At 62.6% G+C, this 18952-nt stretch overlaps 1 protein-coding gene across 1 annotated transcript in view; it reads right to left on the bottom strand.

The window, feature by feature from the left end:
- SBF1 (SET binding factor 1) overlaps positions 1-18626 on the bottom strand; it is a 23795-nt gene extending 5169 nt beyond the window's left edge. The window contains exons 1-36 of the mRNA XM_011985599.1: positions 18587-18626; positions 14805-14890; positions 14202-14339; positions 13949-14110; positions 13755-13865; positions 13029-13134; positions 12774-12906; positions 12575-12683; positions 12388-12501; positions 12190-12267; positions 11542-11655; positions 11328-11456; positions 11146-11244; positions 10861-11065; positions 10653-10765; positions 9660-9809; positions 9256-9324; positions 9016-9174; positions 8668-8936; positions 8422-8594; positions 8271-8344; positions 7998-8193; positions 7631-7758; positions 7004-7182; positions 6741-6877; positions 6420-6627; positions 5944-6140; positions 5729-5866; positions 3795-3872; positions 3257-3438; positions 2991-3170; positions 2290-2391; positions 2033-2218; positions 1825-1951; positions 1623-1753; positions 1321-1551 (exon numbers count right to left, since the gene is read on the bottom strand). Of these exons, the coding sequence (XP_011840989.1) occupies positions 1321-1551; positions 1623-1753; positions 1825-1951; positions 2033-2218; positions 2290-2391; positions 2991-3170; positions 3257-3438; positions 3795-3872; positions 5729-5866; positions 5944-6140; positions 6420-6627; positions 6741-6877; positions 7004-7182; positions 7631-7758; positions 7998-8193; positions 8271-8344; positions 8422-8594; positions 8668-8936; positions 9016-9174; positions 9256-9324; positions 9660-9809; positions 10653-10765; positions 10861-11065; positions 11146-11244; positions 11328-11456; positions 11542-11655; positions 12190-12267; positions 12388-12501; positions 12575-12683; positions 12774-12906; positions 13029-13134; positions 13755-13865; positions 13949-14110; positions 14202-14339; positions 14805-14890; positions 18587-18626 (5031 nt within the window). The remainder of the gene's footprint in view (positions 1-1320; positions 1552-1622; positions 1754-1824; positions 1952-2032; positions 2219-2289; positions 2392-2990; positions 3171-3256; positions 3439-3794; positions 3873-5728; positions 5867-5943; positions 6141-6419; positions 6628-6740; positions 6878-7003; positions 7183-7630; positions 7759-7997; positions 8194-8270; positions 8345-8421; positions 8595-8667; positions 8937-9015; positions 9175-9255; positions 9325-9659; positions 9810-10652; positions 10766-10860; positions 11066-11145; positions 11245-11327; positions 11457-11541; positions 11656-12189; positions 12268-12387; positions 12502-12574; positions 12684-12773; positions 12907-13028; positions 13135-13754; positions 13866-13948; positions 14111-14201; positions 14340-14804; positions 14891-18586) is intronic.
- Positions 18627-18952: the final 326 nt, after the last annotated feature.

Raw genomic sequence — 18952 nt, 5'->3', positions numbered from 1 at the left:
AAAAAAAAAAAAAACCACCACGCTGGGTGTTTATGTCATATGTAAAAGTAAAATGTGTGACAGTGACAGGAGGACAGGAAAGGCGTGAATGGACATACACCGCTGTAAGGCTCTTCTGGTGTGAACGAACGGGGTAATGTAATTTCAAGTCAGATGATTATAGCCCTGGCAACTCCTGAAACATAACACAGAGAGATACAGCTCAACTCACAGTAGACAGAATTCTAAAAACATATTTTTTAAAAAAAGAAAAGCAAGAAAGGAAAAAAAATCAAAGGGACAAGGAGAAAACAAACAGCGAGACGCCAGACTTAAAGCCAGCCACATCAATAGTAACGGTAAATTAAAATGGGCTAAAAATTCCAATTAAAAAAAAACATTAGACTGGGTAACAGGAAGACCCAACTACATCTACATTCTGTGTCCAAGAAACTCACCTTAAACATAAACACACAGACCAGTAGAAAACACAAGTATAGAAAATCACAGAGCAAGCTGATGGTCACCACAAAGCTGAGTGACTCGTCAGCACCAATCGGACCGCGCCAACTTTAAGACAATGAGCTTCGCTTGAGAGAAAAAGGGACCGCTGTCTGTGTGGATCACCTCCGTCGCAAACCATGACTCCCGTGCTCCCCCAAACCCGGTGCCCCATGCTAAGTCACTGAAATAAATGACTCATTTCAGCCTCACCACTTCCCTGTAAGGCAGGAATCAGCATTTCCACTTTCTGCACGAGGAAACAGAAGCTCTAAGATGCTCAGATAACCTCTAAGGCCACGCAGCCAACAGTGGGGAGCTGAGTACAGGTCCCCCCATGGCCTAGCTCTGAAGTCCTACACACCAACCTAGCCGCCACCCCTCAGTCTCCTTTCTCCCTCCCAGGCGTCTCTGCCTTGTTCAGTCCAGGCCCACCAGGGATGGCACAGTGAGGGGTAAGAGAGGCCTAAATGTCAACCCCAAGCTTTCAGGGCAAGAACCCAGAGCTGCTCACTTCAGGGTAGGTGGGGCAGGCAGTCTGGCAGAGGGAGTAAACACCGGCATCTCTAAGGGCTGACTCCTCAAGAGTTGCCTGAGCTGCTCAAAGCCAGGTCAGGGAAAACACGCGGGCCCAGAGTGGAGGCTGTGTACTGAGACCTGGGGGTCTCAGGTCACTGTCTGGAAGCATCCACTGAGTGGGGCGGGGCCCTGGGGAGCCACAGCCACCCCCAGGGGTAACCGGACTTACGTGCGTGTACAAGTGCACACACAAGCACAACCCTGGAGTCTGAGCAAGAGGAGGCGGTGCCAGGCCAGACCCTGCTCCAGGACCACACGCACCTCCAGCAGGCGTGAGATGGCGTCAGGCTGGGCCCGCGGGCAGCTGTCGTAGCAGGGCCACACCACACGGCGCCGGCTCTGGGGAGCGCCTCCGTCAGACCGTTCTTCCTCTGGGGGCTCGGGGGGCCCCTGGGCCAGTTCCCAATCATAGGGAGGGCCCTCGGCCAGCGTCTCCTCAGTGTAGAAGTCCCACACCTTCAGGTTGGACACGTTGCTGTAGGGCCGCAGGACCTGGGGGTGGGCCTGCAGTTGAGGACCTGGGTCAGGCAGGAGCTGCCTACCCGACCCAGGCCCCAGCTTACCTCCGTGTCCTCGGGTGCATACATGTAATTGTAGAACACAGGCGTCCTCTTGCTCAGTCGGTCCACGTACTCCCACACAGATCTGCACGGCAGCTGGCCCCTGCGTTCCCCTTTCTCCTCGTACAGCAGCCCTGCACAGGGCCAGCAGTGAGCCTGGGCCCCTCCTGACCCGTGGCTGTCCCAGCCCCGACTCCCTACATACCCAGCTCAATGCGCTCATAGTCAGAGTCGAGCAGGAAGGTCCGGAAACGGCGGGACACGTGGTGGTAGCCGAGGAACTTGAGGTAGAACTGGCTGAACTCAAACTCCATGGGGAACTGCAGGTGGACCTGCACGCCATGTGGGTCAGGGGCCAGGGGTCAGCAGTCAGGGTGCACAGCCCCAGCCCACCCACACAGCAACCTGCCCACCTGATGTACGCAGTCCAGGAACTGCAGGAAGATGGGTGTGAAGCCGCTGCTCTGCCCAGCCAGGGTGTGGGCCCCACGGTGGCTGAAGCGGTGACCGAAGGACAGCCACTCCTTCTCCAGCAGCAGGCGGAAGCCCTCCAGCGTGCGGTAGAAGGGGTCTGAGAGCAGCTGCACCAAAGATACCACCTGCCAGCACCGCCGGAGGGTCAGTGAGGAGCCCGGGAGCCTGGCCCACCCCAGCCCCATGCGCCACACACCTGGGTGGTGATGTCCCAGCCGTCCTCCAGGCCCACCAGCACAGAGGAGCCTGAATCCAGGAGCTCCACCACCAGCACAGACACCTGCAGCAGCTTGTGGATCTGCAGGGACAGGCAGCCTCAGCACCTCTGGGACCCCCCGCCCTCCCGCCTCACCACTCATCAGGCTAGAGACCTGCATGTCCACAGGCACCGGGGAGGCAGGCCCTGTCCACAGCCCTCTGAGCCCTGTATGTGGGCACAGTACTGGACCGACACAGCTTGCTCTGGGGACGCCAACCACCGCCACCTCCAGCCTGCTAGCCACAGCCCACCCCCTTCCAAGCTCTCTAGGACTGAGGGACGTCCCTGTCCCTCAAGATGCCCGGGGGCCTCATCTTCAGTGTTCACCGAGCCAGCGTCCTGTCAGTACCCACCCCCACAAGAATGCAGCAGAGGCCCAGAACCATAAACCGCATCCCCCGTGTGGTCACCGGCCCACCTGGGCCCAGCAAGCTGCTCCGACACACCCATGGCCAGGCCCTGGCCACTCTCACTGCCAGCTGCCTTCCAGCCCCAGAGCCGGAGTGGGAAGTGGCCTTCACCTCCTCCTTCCAGCGCTCCACACTCTCAGACAAGCAAACCTAGACCCATCCACTTGGCTCTAGCCAAGGGGTAGGCCCAGCACCAAGGTGGGCAGAGGGACGGGGCAGTGCGGAGACCTGGATCAGCCACTCCGAGTCCTCCAGTGAGCGCAGGAAGGAGGCTGGGCTGGGCTCAGCAGCAGGGCAGCCTGGGACACACGCCTTCAGCAGCTTCTTGAAGCTGGCCTTCACCTGCCGTGCCTCAAATACCTCAATGGGCACCAGCTCCCACTGCTGCAGGGGGTCTGGCCGCACACCCTGAAAAGAACCCGGCCGAGCACCGTGAGACACGTGAGGCCCCAAGCCCCCTGCCCAGCCCCACCCCCACCCCCCAGCCCAATCACCTTAAGCTGGGCTTTGTCCCCGAGGATGTAGAGGGCTGCTCGCTGCGGTCGCAGGAAGCCCGGGTCGGGAGGGCCCCCGTTGGCCTGGGGTGGGGCCAGCGTGTCTCTGCCAGCCAGCCGGGAGCCCACATCAGTGCCAAGGCCACTGCTGCGCCCACTGGTCCGGACACTGCCCCACTTACCTGTGGAGAAGACGCCAGGTAAGCACCCGAGGGGGGCCAGGGCACCACTTACCTGGGGCTGGCTGGGCCTGGCCTCCAGGGAGGGGGTTGAGCTCCCAGGGCAGGGGTGCTTGGCAGGACCCCGGCAGGGCCGTGCGAGAGGAGGGCTGGAACACACAGATGCTGAGACGTGGGGTGGCAGCCAGTGTTAGTTTCTAGGGCAGGACTCGCGGGTCAGGTAGGTAAGGACTGGGGCTCGGGAGACAGGTCGTTAGTGTCAGGCGAGGAGGGAGACATTAGTGCCCGCGATAACTCAGAGGACACTAGAGGCCACCAGCACCGAGTAAGGGCTGGCCTGTGCAGGCTCGGTACGGTACCTCGGGGTGCGGTCCGTCTGGAGGCCGAGGCCGCCATGGGGTTGGACAGCGTGGTGACCCTGGCTCTGGGGCTGGGAACTGGGGGCACAGCAGAGAGAAGGCTCAGGCCTAGCCCCAGGCCTGGGCGTGCCCAGCTTGGGGGGTGCCTACAGGCCGCAGGGTCCCACCAAGCCCCCAGGGAGCCTGGAGGTAGCAGCCGTCAGCCCCAAGTCCCTGATCTCAGGAGAGTGGGAAGAGCCATCCTGGTGCCGGCCTCTCTGCCAGGGCAGGGCAGTCCGCAGAGCACTCTGTGGCAGCAGAAGGGCTGTGTGGTGGGGATCCCGGGCTCTCCCCCGAACACCTCCTCTCTTCCCACTTAAATCAGCTCAGGGCAAGTCTGTCTCTGAGTCCCTCTTCCACACCCTGGCCCTTTGTCCTCCACTCAGGGGACCAGGGCTTGTGATGGGCACAGCTCAGAACTCGCAACAGACGGGCATGCAGAGGCCTCTGTTCAGGGCATAGCAACAGGAGGTGCCCAAGAGGTGTGGCCTGGAGAATAGGCGAGCGACCTGGAGGCTTCCCAAAGACGGGAGAGGGTGGACTCAGAGCCTGAGCCCAGTCCAAAAGGATGGAGAGCAGCTCAGTCCAGGACACAGGCAGATCTGAGTCCTAGGCTGAGGCTTACAGTCTGGACGATGTGGCCTGAAGGCACAGGGGAGGCCACAAGAGGAAGTGGCAGCCCAAAGGGCTGGGAGATGCCTGGGGTCCACAGTGGGTCTCTGGGCGCCTGGCCCTGCCTTAGGCTCACCAGCTTCTGTAGAGCCCGAGGGTGGGACTGAGAGAGGAAACGTCTCCTCGCCCACCAAGTCACCAGGGGCCAAGCACAATGCCAGCCCAACACACCCTGCATCCTCTGACAGTGGCCACACTGCAGGCACCCAGCTCACAGTGAGGACGCAGCACCAGCCCGCTTTGGATGCCAACCAGGGCCCAGTGGGTCCTTATAAAGAGGTCGGAGCTGGGACTAGAAGCCACAACTACAGCTGAGGGAAGCTGAGCCCGAGTGCGCTGGGCACTGAGAGGGACACTGGGAGGCAGCAGCCACGGGCACTGGGGATGGTCGGAGACGCAAAAGGGACTCCACGGGAGGCACACACATGGTGATGGAGGGGCGGGGTGGGGCGGGGCGGGCCGGGCCCACCCACAAGCGCCACTCAGGGTTTCTGGCAGGGGTGGGAAGGCAGGAAGACAGGGTGAGTGTAAAACAGAACCATGTAATGTGGTATCTGAAAAAACAAAACCACTTCTGAACTAGAGAACAGGTCAGTGAGTGCGGGGCATACCTGCCACCCCGTCCAGGGGCCAGTCTACCTCAGTGTGTGTACGGCGCCTGTAAAGTGTGCGAGGCGGTGGGGACAGAGACAGCAAGGCCAGCTCGGGCAAGGCCCAAGGAACCAGGACACACGAGGACAGAGGCCAAGCAGCAGGCAGAGCCAGGCCAGAGGCTCCAAAGACAGTCTGGACAGGGGGATGCGGGGAGGGCGGAGGCTGGGGAGAGGAGAAACAGGCACACTGGGAGGGAACAGGACAGAGGAGCATCTGGGATGTTTCCAGGCTGTGGGAAATGGTAAGAGAGAGCCACGTAGAGGCAGCACCCGGAGGCCCCTGCAGGAAGCTGCAGCAGACACAGAGGTGGACAGCGGGGCAGTCAGAGCAGGCAGGATGTCAGGGAGGGCAGGACGTCAGGGCGGACAGAGGTCAGGGCACACACCTGGTCTGGGCAGGCTTCCCGCCCCTGCCCCACGGCACCCCAAGGGCACGCTCCTCATCCCATACCCAAACATCCACGATCAACGCCGTTTCTGCCCCTCCGTGGCCTGCCTGCCAAGCCATAAATGCCACCACAGCCCCCCAAAGTGCCCCTGGCCCCACCGTCTGCCCACAAGCACCCTCACCGTGACTGCCCATGTGGGCTGAGGAGAAGCCGCTAAGCGTGTTGCGTCCCGACGCGTCGGCGTAGCGGGGCATGGAGCTGACCACGGCCTGCAGGTACTTCTCCTGCTCCAGGCTACTCGAGTCCGCCTGGGACTGGCCTAGGGTAGGACGTGGAGCTGAGGCAGGGGAGGGTGGGATAGGGCAGAGCAGGCACAGGGCAGGACGCAGGAGGTACCTGGAGAAGGTGCGTTCTGGGCCTTGAAGAGGCCGACGACACCTTTGCCATGCAGGCCGCCAGAGCGCAGCAGTACGGCCTTAGACCGCCCGCTGCGCCAGCAGACCACGGGGAAGCGGTTCTGGCGGTAGCAGCGGGACACGCGCTGCAGGGCGTTGTCCTGGACACTCTGGGGCACGATCAGCAGCCCTGGGTAGCTGTCGGGAGGCAGAGGCGTGAAGGCGGCTGGCCCCACCCACTCTGGGCTCATGCCCCAAGCAGGGCAAGAGGAGCCAGCCCGTGGCGCCCAACAGGAGGCACTTCCAGCTCAGCCACGGGGCCCTCCAGCCCACGCCCCCAGCCCTGTGGCCCGTCCCTCCGCCCTCTCCCCCTCCACATTTCTTACGTGACCAGGAGCCGTGGCCCAGGCCCACAGGAGGCAGGAAAGACACTCAGTCACCTGCCAACCACCCCGGCCAGCCCCGGCCGGCCCTCACCTGCGGCAGATGGCGTACATGCGGTTGACCGGAGAGATGCGGAAGGGCTCAGACTTGGCCCGGCTCAGGCTGCTGCTCAGGGTGCCCAGGCCGAGGCGCTGGTAGTCGCGGCAGCAAGCCCTTTCCACCAGGCTGCTCATGGTCATGCGGTCGGAGGGCTTCAGGGCTGAGGACGGGGTCAGCGTGCTGGGCTCCAGCTCCTCCGACACTGTGCAGGCCAGGCACACGGGGTCATCACCCAGAGGCCACTTCACCTGTCCTGATCCTCCCTGGCGAGTGTCAGCATCCAGAGACCACCCAGGACTCCCCCTACCCTTCCACCTGAGATCTCGTCCTCCTGGTCCTCGGGGGGCGGCTGGCCCCGGTGCTCCCAGCTGGGGGGGTTGTACTTCTTACGAGTGACATGCTGCCGCCCGATGGTCTTCTTGGCGTTCTTGACCAGGTTCCGGGACAGGGTTCTGGGGCACACAGAGTCACCAAGGTGAGAGGAAGAGGGACAGAGACGGGCACAGGGGCCCAGGAGGGTTGGAGCAGAAACTCATGGCTGAGGCCCAGCTGCCCCGGCCTGGGACCCAGATCCATACCTGAGGGAAGGACCCTTGTCCTTGGTGACTCGCGGGGGGCGGCCGGGTGTGTGGGCAGAGCCCAGGGTGAACGCGAAGGTGGCCCTGACGTCCGGCGGGTACCGCAGCTTATGCAGCTGCTTGCGGAAAAGCTCGGCACTGTCAGACCCCACCTCCTCATCAAAGGCCATTTTCAGCAGCTGCGTCAGAAAAAGCAACCCTTAGTCTGGGTGGCCCCCAGCCCCTCCCCCAACTCTGACGCTGCCAGGTGCCAGGCTCCCCTTCCCCCCGCAGCCATGACACAGAGAGAAGCAAGACACAGGCAAAGGCCTGTGCCCGTGTCACAAAAAGGCAAGCATTTGTGTAAACTTGAAATCTCAGTGGCTGTGAGGTAAGGCCCGGGCTTGCAAGGCACACCCAAGACATGCACTTGAGGGTCGGCGCCCCAAGGAAAGGACAAGGACCCAAAGACTGCATATCAAACAGTGGATGTCAACTCAAGAGCCATGGTGAGGGCCCCAGACACGCAGGCCTAACAGCAGGGCCACTGGTGGAAACTGGCTTAAAAATGGTTCATACGAGAAAGACCGGTTCGCACGAGAAAGACCAGGGCGGGGACGAGAGCCCCACCCGTGCACCACGCCCCACCTGGAATGTGCAGGAGCGCAGCTGCAGCCCGTCCTGCAGGAGCTGGTCCACAGGGGTCTGGACGCTGATGCGCTTCTCCTTGGTCAGCGCAGCCACCGGGAAGGAACGGACCACCACCTGCTCCCCAACTTAGGACAGGCCAGGCAGAGTCAGAAGCAAGGAAGATAAGGCGGGGGGGGGGGTCCCAGAATCTCAGGGTACCACAGTTATGGGGGATCCCAAGTGGGTGGGGAAGGAGCAGACAAAGGCCCATTTCCCATGGGGATCCCCAACCCCCCAAGAAGAGGGTGGGAGAAACAGGGAAAGTCCATTCATCCCAAAGACCTGGCGGGAGGGGGCGACAGGGCCAGAGGGTCTGCAGGCTCACCCAGGGGGTCTGTGGGCATCCCTGTGAAGATGACCCGGTACGTGGTGAGGAAGACGGCGCCCTCAGCTGGGAGCAATGCTGGTCCCCCGGCACTGCCCCCCGCACCCTCCTCACGCCCATCCGGCAGCAGGTAGACGCGCAGGCCGTCCAGCACACACTCCTCACCAGGCAGCAGGCGCGGCCGCAGCAGCTTGGGCTACTCGAAAACAAGAGCAGGAGCTCAGGATGCAGCCCCGGCCTTGGGCGCCCGCAGCCCTGCTGGCTCCCACAAACCTTCTGGATGGGCGGCAGCCTCCGGCTCTCCCGCTGCACGGCCTCCAGGGTCTCGATGTGCATCTGGACGATGTCTGGGGGAAGGTAGTTCTCACACGCTGCGTCCAGCCCCGCCCATCCAAGGGGGTGTCACCAGCAAAGACCCTCGTACCTGGCACCATGACATGCAGCCCCTTGAGGTGGTCGCTGGTGACCCCACTCTCCGTGCAGACCTTGTCCACAAAGCGGTTGATGAAGCGGACCACAGCCCCAGCCACATCGCAGGTCTCTGCATCCTCAAAGCCACTCTCCGTGTCATAGCTCTCAGCCACGCTGCCAGCCATGCTGGGCCAGGGAAGAGACTGTGGGCATGGGCCCCGCCCACTCCACTGGGCCCAACCCCCAGTCCCCGCCTCACCTGTTGGTGACCAAGCTGTTGCTGGCGCTCTCCAGGTCGCCCAGCCCAGCGCGCTCCCGAAGTAGGCGACTCTTGCTGCTGTCCAGGGGCAGGAGAAGGTAGCTCATGCGGTTGGCATAGTGGATGGCCTGGCTGAACACCGTGCTCTCCTCCTTCTGCACCAGCTCCTGCTGCTTCTCACGGCTCAGGGTTGGCCACAGGCGCCGCTGCTCAGAAGCCACATCCAGGGCAGAGCGCTCGTCCTCCTGGGAAGGTGCCTCCCCAACCTCCTGCCACAGCACCACAGGCATGAGCTGGGGCCGCACTGCCCCCAGCCCCTAGTCCCCAGCCCCAGGACTCCCTGCGCACCTGGGCGGGGGCCAGGTCCTCGGTGGGCTCCAGGTAGAGGGCCCGGATGTGAGTCTGCACATCCCCATAGAACATGGCCTCCCAGAACTGCGGCGTGCTCCACACCACATGCTCCTGCACACAGCTGTACGCGAACTGCGTCACCCCCGGGCTCAGCTTCTGCAGAAGCCAGGGGAGAAGGTCAGCGGGATGCAGCCAGGAAGGGGCTGGGAAGGAGACCTCAGCCATGCCACCACTCACCCGGCAGAAGGCTGTGACCAGAGGCAGCAGAGCAGCTGCGATGCCATGCTCATCCAGAGAAGTGCAGTCCTGCAGGCAAAGCGAGAGCCTGTGAGGACATCTCCCCTCCCAGGCAGCATTCACCTCCCACCATGCCCCCACCACCCCCGTAGCCACCGCGGACCAGCACCTGACACCGTGGCTCCAGCTCCCCAGGGCTGCCTCAGAGGCTCAACATCAGGAAACCCCAGGCCCCAGCACCTGCCCCCAACAACGGTTCTCTCCACTGTGTTCCCTGCAGAGCCAGGACCCCTGCCCACTGGCACAGGAGTCTCTTGCACCCTCTCTACTCTCACCCGCAGACCAGGGTCTCCCCGCCTGTTCCCGCTCATGCGCCCCTGGCAGGATGGGAGACCTGGCCTCACCTGCAGGCAGCAGTTCATCATACGGACGACAAAGTCAAACTGCTGGTGGTCCAGGACCGCACGGTTCTGCTGCACATGCAGGTGCAGCTCCTGGGCAAGGCAGCGGCGGGCAGCTCGCCCCTTCAGGGCCCTCAACACAGCTGGGAGCAGCTGCCGGTGGGGAAAGGAGACACGGGCTGAGGGCACAGAAAAGACCCACTGGGGGCCCAGGCAGGGAGGGCAGCAGGAGTCCAGGAGACCCAAATGCCTTTCAGGTGGGATGTCCCAGACTCTGGGGCTTTGCTGACCAATAAAGACTAAACCCTCCGGTGGGCCCAGCAGCTCCACAAGTACAAGTTCACCAGGCCAGACACGAGGACACAGACGCTGCACCTGGGAGCCGGCAGGGAGGTGCGCTCCAGAGGGAGGCCTTGTGGCCTGGGCCCCCCGGCTCACAGGCTCAGAGCTGCCTGTCTGGCCAGGGCTCAGTGACTCGCCTGGCACAGGCCCGGCCACAGAAAGGCTTGGAGTTTGTATTCTATTGCTACATCGTTCATCACAAAACTGGCCGCCCCAAAGGGACACCACACAGCCAATGAAAAACAAGAGACTCCAACTGGCCATGAGGAAAGACCCCAGAGGTGTGAAGTGAGCATCACGGAGAGTAAAACAGCAGGGAGCAAGCTCTGTTTCCATAAAGTACGAGGAGCAGGTCGTGTAGGACCCAATTTAAGGGGAAGGATGCAAAGGAAACATAATAGTGAAACCTTCTGATTTCTAAAAATGGAAGTAAATCTCTCTGGCTGGGCCTCCCACGCAGGCCTGACCCACCACTCCCTGCGGTCGAGAGGAGAGTCGGCGCCCACCTGCCCTCAGGCCAGCCCAGCCACCCCCAGCTGTCTGTTAGACAGAGGAGGCCCCGGGGCAGGGTCAGCACCCACGAGGGCGAAGCATGGCCTAGGTCTCCTCTGAAACCCGCTGCCCTGGCCCGGCTGGAGCCTGCACAGCCCTCACCTTCTTGGCCTCAAGCATTTTCCCCTCAAACACATAGGAGATGCAGTTGCGCACGACCTCCAGACGCCGGGCGCTGTTGACATGCAGCCCGCTGCACCGCTCCAGTATGGCAGCTGCGGGGAGAGAACACGCACACTCGGACCCCTGACCCCATGCCCGTCCTGGGCCACGCCCGGGACCTGCCTCCCCGTCCCTCCTCATTACGCACTCATGGGGGGCCCTGAGGGCACAGTGGTCCTCCTCTCGGCCTTCACAGCTGGGGGTGCACCCTGCATCTTGGCCGCAGCCTGGTCCACGATCCACTGCACAGTGCCCTCATCCAGCCGGGGGAAGGGCCGGGGCACCCGTCGCAGGTGGCTGCTCTCGCCGGGCCTCTGTACCTTGTGCATCGCCACGGCTGGGTACGGGTTCTCCTGTAGGGAGACGGGAAGTGTGGAGCAGGGGCCGAGGGATCCAGGTGGTACGATGCCCTCCCATCCTGCCACCCTCGTACGTTCTTGTAGAGCTGCTCGGCCAGTTCCTGGACGTGACGCAGGACACGCTGGGGGTGGTTCTCATCTGCCCGCATCCGTGCCACCTCGTGGGCCACCAGCTAGCGGGGTGGGCAGGAGGTTAGGTAAGCCATGGTCAGGCAGAGCCAGGGCAGGGGGCTGGGCGGGCAGGGTGGGGGTGCACCTCATCGAACAGGTCTGTGGGGCGGTACGGGACCCCACGCTCTGACACGAAGCCAGCAAAGGCCATGCCCTCCAGCACCTTCATCAGGAAGTCATCCTCCACCAGCCCACGCTGGCCCAGGAAGGCTGCCTGGGGGACACAAGCAGGTCGGTCCCTCAGGGGTCTCCACCAGGCACTTATCTCCCACTCCACCCCCAGCCACCAGGTGCCCCACCTTATGGAAGCGGATGACAGGCTCCGGGTGGATGCGCACGACGTGCAGGCACCAGCGATAGCCCTGCAGCAGCTGAGCGAAGAGCCGCAGAAAGACAGCTCGCAGCTCCTTGTCCTGGGAGGAAAGCTGATTGCAGGCGAAAGCCAGCCCTGCCGACCCCCACGCCAGGTCCCTCAGGGGCTCCTCCACCCCCCCACCCCAAGCTGGGATGGGGCCTCCCCAGACTGCCTTGCTCCCGTCCTTCTGCCCCTCCCAGACCTCTGTCCTTCTTCCACCGCTAGCGTCCCTCAGCCCACCGGTCCCTCGCCCGTGGCCCCGTCCTTCTGCCCCTCCCACCATTCTGCACACAGGGCCACTAGCAACTCTGAAACTGTCTGGATGAGGCACTCCTGCTCAGCACCCTCAAGGGCTCCTGTGACCAGAGGCTGAGTTCCAGCCCCTTGCTGGGCCCCTGCCGCCTCACCTGCACCACTCACGACCACCACATCTAACTGCTGGCAGCTGCTTTGCTCCCAGGCTCCTTCCTGCTTATGCTACAGGAGCCGGGGCCAGCCTGGGGGTGGTGCCTTGTGTGTCAGTGGCAGCAGACCTGAGCGGGGCAGCCTGAGTGCCCCGGGGTCCCCATGCAGGAGCAGCAATGACACCCACCTGCATCTTCAGGGAGGAGGTGGACGTCGTGGGTGGAGGGAAGGCGAGGTCAGCCAACTCCAGTTCCGGGTCCAGGACCTGCCAGCACAGAACGGAGCAGGCAGCTGCACGCTGGCCCCAGCTCTAGGCTCCCCGTGCTGCCAGGCGGCCACATCCCAAAGGCCCCCAAGGCTCCCACTTGCCCGTGGTGTCCCTCACCATGCTCAGCACACTGTGTGTCTGACTCTGCAGCGGCTCTGGCAAGGGTGGAATGTGCACACACTCGGGGATGGCCACCGTTCCTCCATCCAGATCAGCAACGATCACGTCGAGCTGCGGGCCGAGGGAGCCGGCAGTCAGGGACCCGCAGGCTTAGGACGAGGTGGACACAAAGCACAACCCTTACCAGTTCCTGGGTCTCTGCCTGGAAGGCCGCGTTGACCCCGATGATGAAGGGCGTGGGTGTGCTGAGGACCTCCAGCAGCTGAGCCGGCAGGATGGGCACATAGGTGAAGCTGTGCAGGCCCCAAAGGACGCAGTGAGCCAGGGGATGTGGCTGGACAAAGGGACCAGGAGGAGGGACTGGGAGGGCCGGGCGGGGTCACCTGTATCTGAGAGGAAACAGCAGTGCCAGGAGGCCCCTACAGGCATCGGCGAGCCGCTGGTAGCTCCGGGACAGGAAGAGAACCTTGTGCTCCGTCAGGGCGGCACAGAACAAAGACAGCACGTTGGTGATGCCTAAAAGAAGAGGAGAAGCTTGGAGAGGACCCTGGGCCCCTACCCAGGCAGAGCGAGAACCCACATCCCTGACTACCAGTCCCCGAGGGGAAGCCATGCAGGGGTGGGACAGACAGGCTCACCCAGCTGGCGGAAAAGCAGGGCCACGCTGCAGCGGCTGACGGGCAGCGAGTCAGCCAGTGGAGTTTGGATGACCTGCCGGTCACCAGCCCCCAAAGAGATCGTCCTCTGCAAAAAAAGAATGATCGGGACTCAGTAGCTTGACCAGATCTAAGTCAGCCCAGAGCACCGTGGCCCCAGGCACACCCTGGTGGACAGACAGACCCGAGGTGGGACTGGCTGGGATGGGCAACATGGCAAGAGGGAAATGCCATGCCCTGCCTCTGTTGTCCCAAGCAGCTGCAGAGAAAACTCAGGACAGAAGTGGCTGCTTTTGACTGGGGGTAGGGATGGGGCCTAGGTGGGCAGAAGAAACAAAGAATCCATACCGCTCCTTCCTCAACAGAGTCCAGCTGCACAGGACAGACGGGCAGAAAGACACGGTTAGACACCCCAACACACCCAGGCACAGGGCAGGAAGCAGACAAACAAGCTGACACCAACATCCAGAGACAGGCACACACCATCGAAGGAGCGAACAGAGAGGCTGAAGGACACAGGCCCAAAGCACAGGTGCAAAGGCCAGGTGAGCAGGCCAGGACTGTCGGGGGCAACGGTGACACAAGGACACAGGAGGGAGCATCCAAGGCCTCCAGCTGTGTGTGGCTCTGGCTGGGCTCCAAATACCTACAAGGGCCCCAGCAGGAGGGCCTGTGGCTGTGCAGACACCAGTTGCCCCCAAAACCCACCTGTGAGCCCCCAGCCAGGGGCACAGTGCACGTCAGCAGGTTCCCAATCACGTTTTCCAGGCACACATTCAGGCCCTCCACGTGGATGGCATAGATGAGGCCGAGGCTGTTCTGCAATGACCAGAGCGGGGAGTGGCAGGACAGCCGATGGAAGCACCTTCGTCCTGCCTCGCCACCCCGGCTGCCCGCCTCACCCTGAACACCTCCGTGTGGTCAAGTCGAGACACCAGTACCAGCGTCTTCGGTGCAAACAGCTGGGCAGATGGGGCAGGCGCTGTGGGAGACAGGTGGGTCTGGCCTCCCTCATCCTCCTCTTCTTCCCTCTCTGTGGCATCCTCCTCACGCGTCGTTTCCTGCTAGGGGTCGGGAGAGATGGGGGCAGGGGGAGTTGGCCATGGCCCAAGGATGCAGCTTTGTTCATGCCATACCCAGAGGCCCCAAGCTGACCTGTGAAGGCTCCACTGGCTCCCAGAAGGTCAAGCAGGCGCAGTAGTGGCGCTCGGAGTTGATGTCAGTGAGGACAGCAACAAAGAAGGTCGGTGGATTCCTCTCGGGACACAGCTGCCACCCGCTAGGCTGGCAAAACTGCAGGGAGGGCTCAGCAGTCAGCTCCTCCCCCTACACCTGGGGCAAGAACCAGCCCACCTGCCCCAGCGTCTGCACTGCCAGGCCTGGAGGCTCCAACACACACAGGCAGCTCCTTGCTTGGAGACCCTGGGGACACGTGGCCTCCTGGGCGTCAGTGTCTCCGATTGAAAGGAGTAACAGCCTCTGACCTCCCCACCTGGGGCAAGGACCAGAAGATGGGAACAGTCCCCACCATCATGAGTGAGTGACAACATGACACAGTGACACGAGCACCGAGCAGTCTGCCGGCCAAGCCGGCCACACCCCCCAACAGCAGCTCTGCTGTCTGGTCCCTTACTCAGCGGTGAGCCGGGCACTGCAGAGGACCCTCAGTCAGGGACAAGGGCAGGGCTGTGCCCACCTGCCCTCCCCACCTGCCACCCCCCCACCTGCCAGCACCGTCTCAGCACGCCCCCCACTTACCAGCTCGATGCCCTGGGGGAATGGGTTGTCTTCCCAGTCCTTCTCCGGGAAGCGCTGCAGAATCTGGCCCTGGCCTTCCCCACTCCCTGAGGACAAGAACAGGTGGTCAGAGCACCCGACCCGCCCCCATCCACCAGGAGGCTTGAGGATCCCAGTGTGGAAACATTCCCACCCACCAGGCCCTTATCTGGCACCAGATCAGCCTCAGTTCCCTAAAAATAGTTCTGTATGCAGAGTCTGCTGGGCAGCTGCAGACCCCAAGGCTACCTGAGAGTAGAGAAGCCCCTGCCACTACCATCCCCATTCCCCGATCCCATCCCAGAGACCTCCTTCAGCCTGACCAGCCCAGCTTCACACAGCACAGCAGCCCTCCATCGAAGGTCAACAGTTCAGGACTGTTCCACAGCCCCCACAGCATCTGCCACCACAGCCAGGCCCCCACTTAGGCTCTCAGCCCCCCAACAGTGGGCATCCCCCAGAGCTCCCTGTCACCCACCAGCCCTGGGCCCAGCCAGGCATGTGGAGGACTCACATCTGTTGTCTGTGTGGGATTCAAGAAGCCTCAGTCCCACAAGGCTAGGGGACATCCCCTGCGCCCACAGCCCCAGACTCTTCCCTGTCCCAGCTGCCTCAGAGACAGGTCCCCAGTACAGGTCCCAGAAGGTGGAGTTTGGCAGCTGCCTGTTAGAACACCATCCCCACAGCCAGCAGGACCCAGAGGGGCAGCAGCTAGACGGGAAGGATGGAGACTTGGTCCAGGACGACCACTGAAGGATACCCAGACAGCCTCCTGAGCACTGGGATCCAGCAGCTCTCAGAGGAGAGTGGGACGGTGGTCGCATCCAGGCCTGCTCCCTGTCTCCAAATCTCCCTGTACAAAGGCCATAGGATGGGTGCTGAGCACAGCCTAAGCTCCCCTGGGCCAGGAGGAGGCTTTCAGGGCAGGGGAAGCCAAGAGGCCTACATCTCCCCAAGAGACCCCTCCTCTCCTTCTACTCTGTTCCCCCAACAACCACACCCAGGGCACTCTTTCCAGGCCCAGTCCACACTGCTGGGCTAAAGGTGCCTGCCTGTGGCTCACCCCTAGAGAGCCAAACCAGGAGGCCTGGTGGTCAGGACCACAGCGGGATACTCAGGGTGTGGCTCCCGCTGCAGGACGGCTCCACAGGCCTCCCAGGGCTTGTGGAGGACGGAGCAGGTGCAGCAAGAAAGACGAAAGCCTCCCTGCTTCCTCCACACAACCCACAGGTCCCCAGGGCCTGTGCCCATCCTCCGCTTGGACAGGCCTCAACACCGCCACCCACCTGGCGGAGGCAGCAGAGCCAGACGGGCAAGGGGGGGTCCTACTCAACACAGATCGCCTCGTGTACCCCCACCCTGACCCCCAGGAAGCTGCAGCCCCACATCCAGCGTGCCTGGTCCTCCTGGGAACAGATGAGCAACCCTGGCAGCCCAATGGCACACACTCCACAGGTCCCCCACAGGCAGGGAGACCACCCGCCCTCCAGGGTTACAGAGGCAGAGCCAAGGAAGTCGGCAGTGGGCAGGTTGCTGCTAAGTGGGAGATGGTGGGGCGGTGAGGGGCCAATTCTGACTCACAAAACCTCAGCTTCCTGCTCCCCTCCCCCTCCCACCACTGACACCCTGCAGAGGACAGGCGGCAGACTGATGGGGGCCCAGGTGTCTGCGGGTGCCACACCTACCTCCACACCCCCAAGCACAGCTCACTCAGGCACAGGCCCTGAGCTGCGGCTCCTCCCCCACTCCACCCACTCCCCCAAAGGCCTCCTTGTGCTCGGCCCCAAACCACCATCTGGGCCCAGCCCTGGCTGGCACCCAGGACTCACCCAGTTCTTGCCACGAGGCAGCAGGCGGAGGAAGGAAGAGGGGTTTATGAACAGGGACAGCAGTCCCTGCACTGCAGCCTCCCCCAGGCCAGGCAGGAAAGGCAGTCTTCCCCAGGAGGACAGGCAAAGTGGCAGGTCACTGTCTACCTTGACCCTCTCCACCCCATTTGTCTTGTGAAGCACCAACTCTCACTCAGCCTTAAGTCCTCTGCAGGGCTCTACCCTCCAAAGAGCCAGCCCTGAGCGCCACTCTCCTTGGGCTGGCCCAGCAGGCCAAGCAGGCATCTCTCCCTGAGCTCCTCTGTGCCATGACGGCCCCAGACTGGCCCTTCAGGTCTCAGAGCAGCCTTCAGGTCTCAGCCCACAGAGCACCCCCTCCCCTGGGACGCTCTGCCCCAGCCTGGGGCCTACAGGGATCCTAGGACCGACCTCCACCACACCCCAGTGACTGCTAGTGCACCTGTTAGCTTGGCTGGGACGGACCACAGACTAATTAAGGCTTGTAGAACACATACAGTCGGCTACACGACCATCCTCCCCACACCCAACGCACTCACACCCCACAAACAAACAGGTTCCTCAATCAGAAGTACAGGGCACCTTCCGGAGCCCCAGGGAATGACAGAACACAGCTGGCCCCTGGAAAAGCAGGCCATGGAGGGCCCTGCAGCCCTGGGCTGTGAGCAGCTCTCCTCCTCCCCGTTCTGAGGTCCCAGACTGCACCTCAGCTCTGTGCTGTCTGGGGCCAGGCCACATCTTGGCCTCCAGGGGGATGGGGGGGTTTGCCATGTCTCTCCGGGGTCCCCACCCACCCCACCTGAGCCCTATTGCCACAGGAGTGACCTCCAGCAGCTGAGCTCCTTGCCCACCAGAGTGCTGCCTTTACCTCAGATCACAGAGGAAGGAGGGTGTCCTCCCCGCTCCTCCCCTCAGCAACAGGACGAATCCAAACAGTGTGCCGTGTGGCACAGGGCACCAAGGTTTTCTTGCCCCTCCACCTTTGAACATGGGGCCGAGGGGGCCACCCAAGGACATTAGGGCTCCTGTCCTGAAAGCTCCTCAAAAAGCGCTTCCTCCTGCACCAATGTCCCCACAGCCAGCCCCACACAGACTGCAGGCCTGAAAGGCGGGCGGGCAGGCAGGCGAACACAGACCTCGCGTTCTGTCATCTGCTGGCAGCACCCCATCACCAGTGCCAGGCTCTGACGCCTGGAGGGCTGGCCCAGGCCAGCGTGTGCTGTGGGGAGGCAAAGAACGATGGCAGCCTCTCCTGCTCCCCCACCACACTCCCCACCGTGCATGAAGACCAGCCCTGGCCAGCTCTGCTGCTCTGGGGGGAACCCAGCTATAGGAAAAGAGAAGAAAAGAAGGAAGGACAGCACCTTCCTGCGACACCACCTACCGAACCCCAACATGCACATGCCTCCCTCAGCCGCAGCGGCAGGCCATGTGCAGGGCCCCTGCAGCTTCCTCAGCCATCCCCCCAACCTCCCCTGCCCATCAGACCAGAGCAGCTCTGACCCAAGGCCTTGGACCCCTTCCGGCTCCCAGGGTGGAGGCTGGGAGGCAGCTGAGGCCGTCTCAAACAGCCTCGGCCCGCTCCAGAGGGCGGGAAGGAACGTGGGTGGGGACAGTAGATGGGGCTCAAGAATGCAGCCAGCTCATCACAGTCAGGATGAGGCGAGGCCATGGGGTAAAAGGTCTTTTTCTCAGATGCAAGGGGTCCAGCCCCTCCTCCCAGGCAGATGCACACTTGGCTGCTGGAGCTGGAAGGCCGCTGGCCAGGTCAGGGCCAGATCAAATGTGTCTCCTGCTCCCAAAGACACCTCAGCACTGGCCATGCTGTGATCAGGGCCCTTCTGGGCGAAGAGCCGGGCAGAGGTCTGTCTAGTCCTGATGCTGGCCCCAGGGCACAGAAGGTGATTCCTGACTCACCAGGTGAGGGGCCTGCAGATGGGCCGGCGCCGGCCACCATCACTCTCCGAGGTGAAAGAGTCACGGCCAGCACAGGCATTTACCTTCTCAGGGCCCCTCCCCACCTTTCCTGAGAGGTTTCCAGCTGGTAACCACTAGCAACTGGGATGCTGCCTCAGGCAGGACTCGTGCACCCTCAGCACCCTGGTCCTGCACCCAGCAGCTCCAGACAGCATGTCCAGATCCAGGCAAGACAAGCTATCTGCCTTCCTAATCCCCAACCCAAGAGACCCTGCATCTGGCCCTGAAGTCTTACTCAGCCTGACAGAACAGAGGGGGATCCTCTACCCACTTAGAAGTGCCTGTTGTATCTGTGCCTAGAGAATC

This window comes from Mandrillus leucophaeus, unplaced genomic scaffold, assembly GCF_000951045.1.
Source record: "Mandrillus leucophaeus isolate KB7577 unplaced genomic scaffold, Mleu.le_1.0 Scaffold288, whole genome shotgun sequence".
NCBI classification, from domain to species: Eukaryota; Metazoa; Chordata; class Mammalia; order Primates; family Cercopithecidae; genus Mandrillus; species Mandrillus leucophaeus.
Note: the sequence above shows the minus strand (reverse complement) of the source record. Positions and strands in the feature narration are given on the sequence as shown.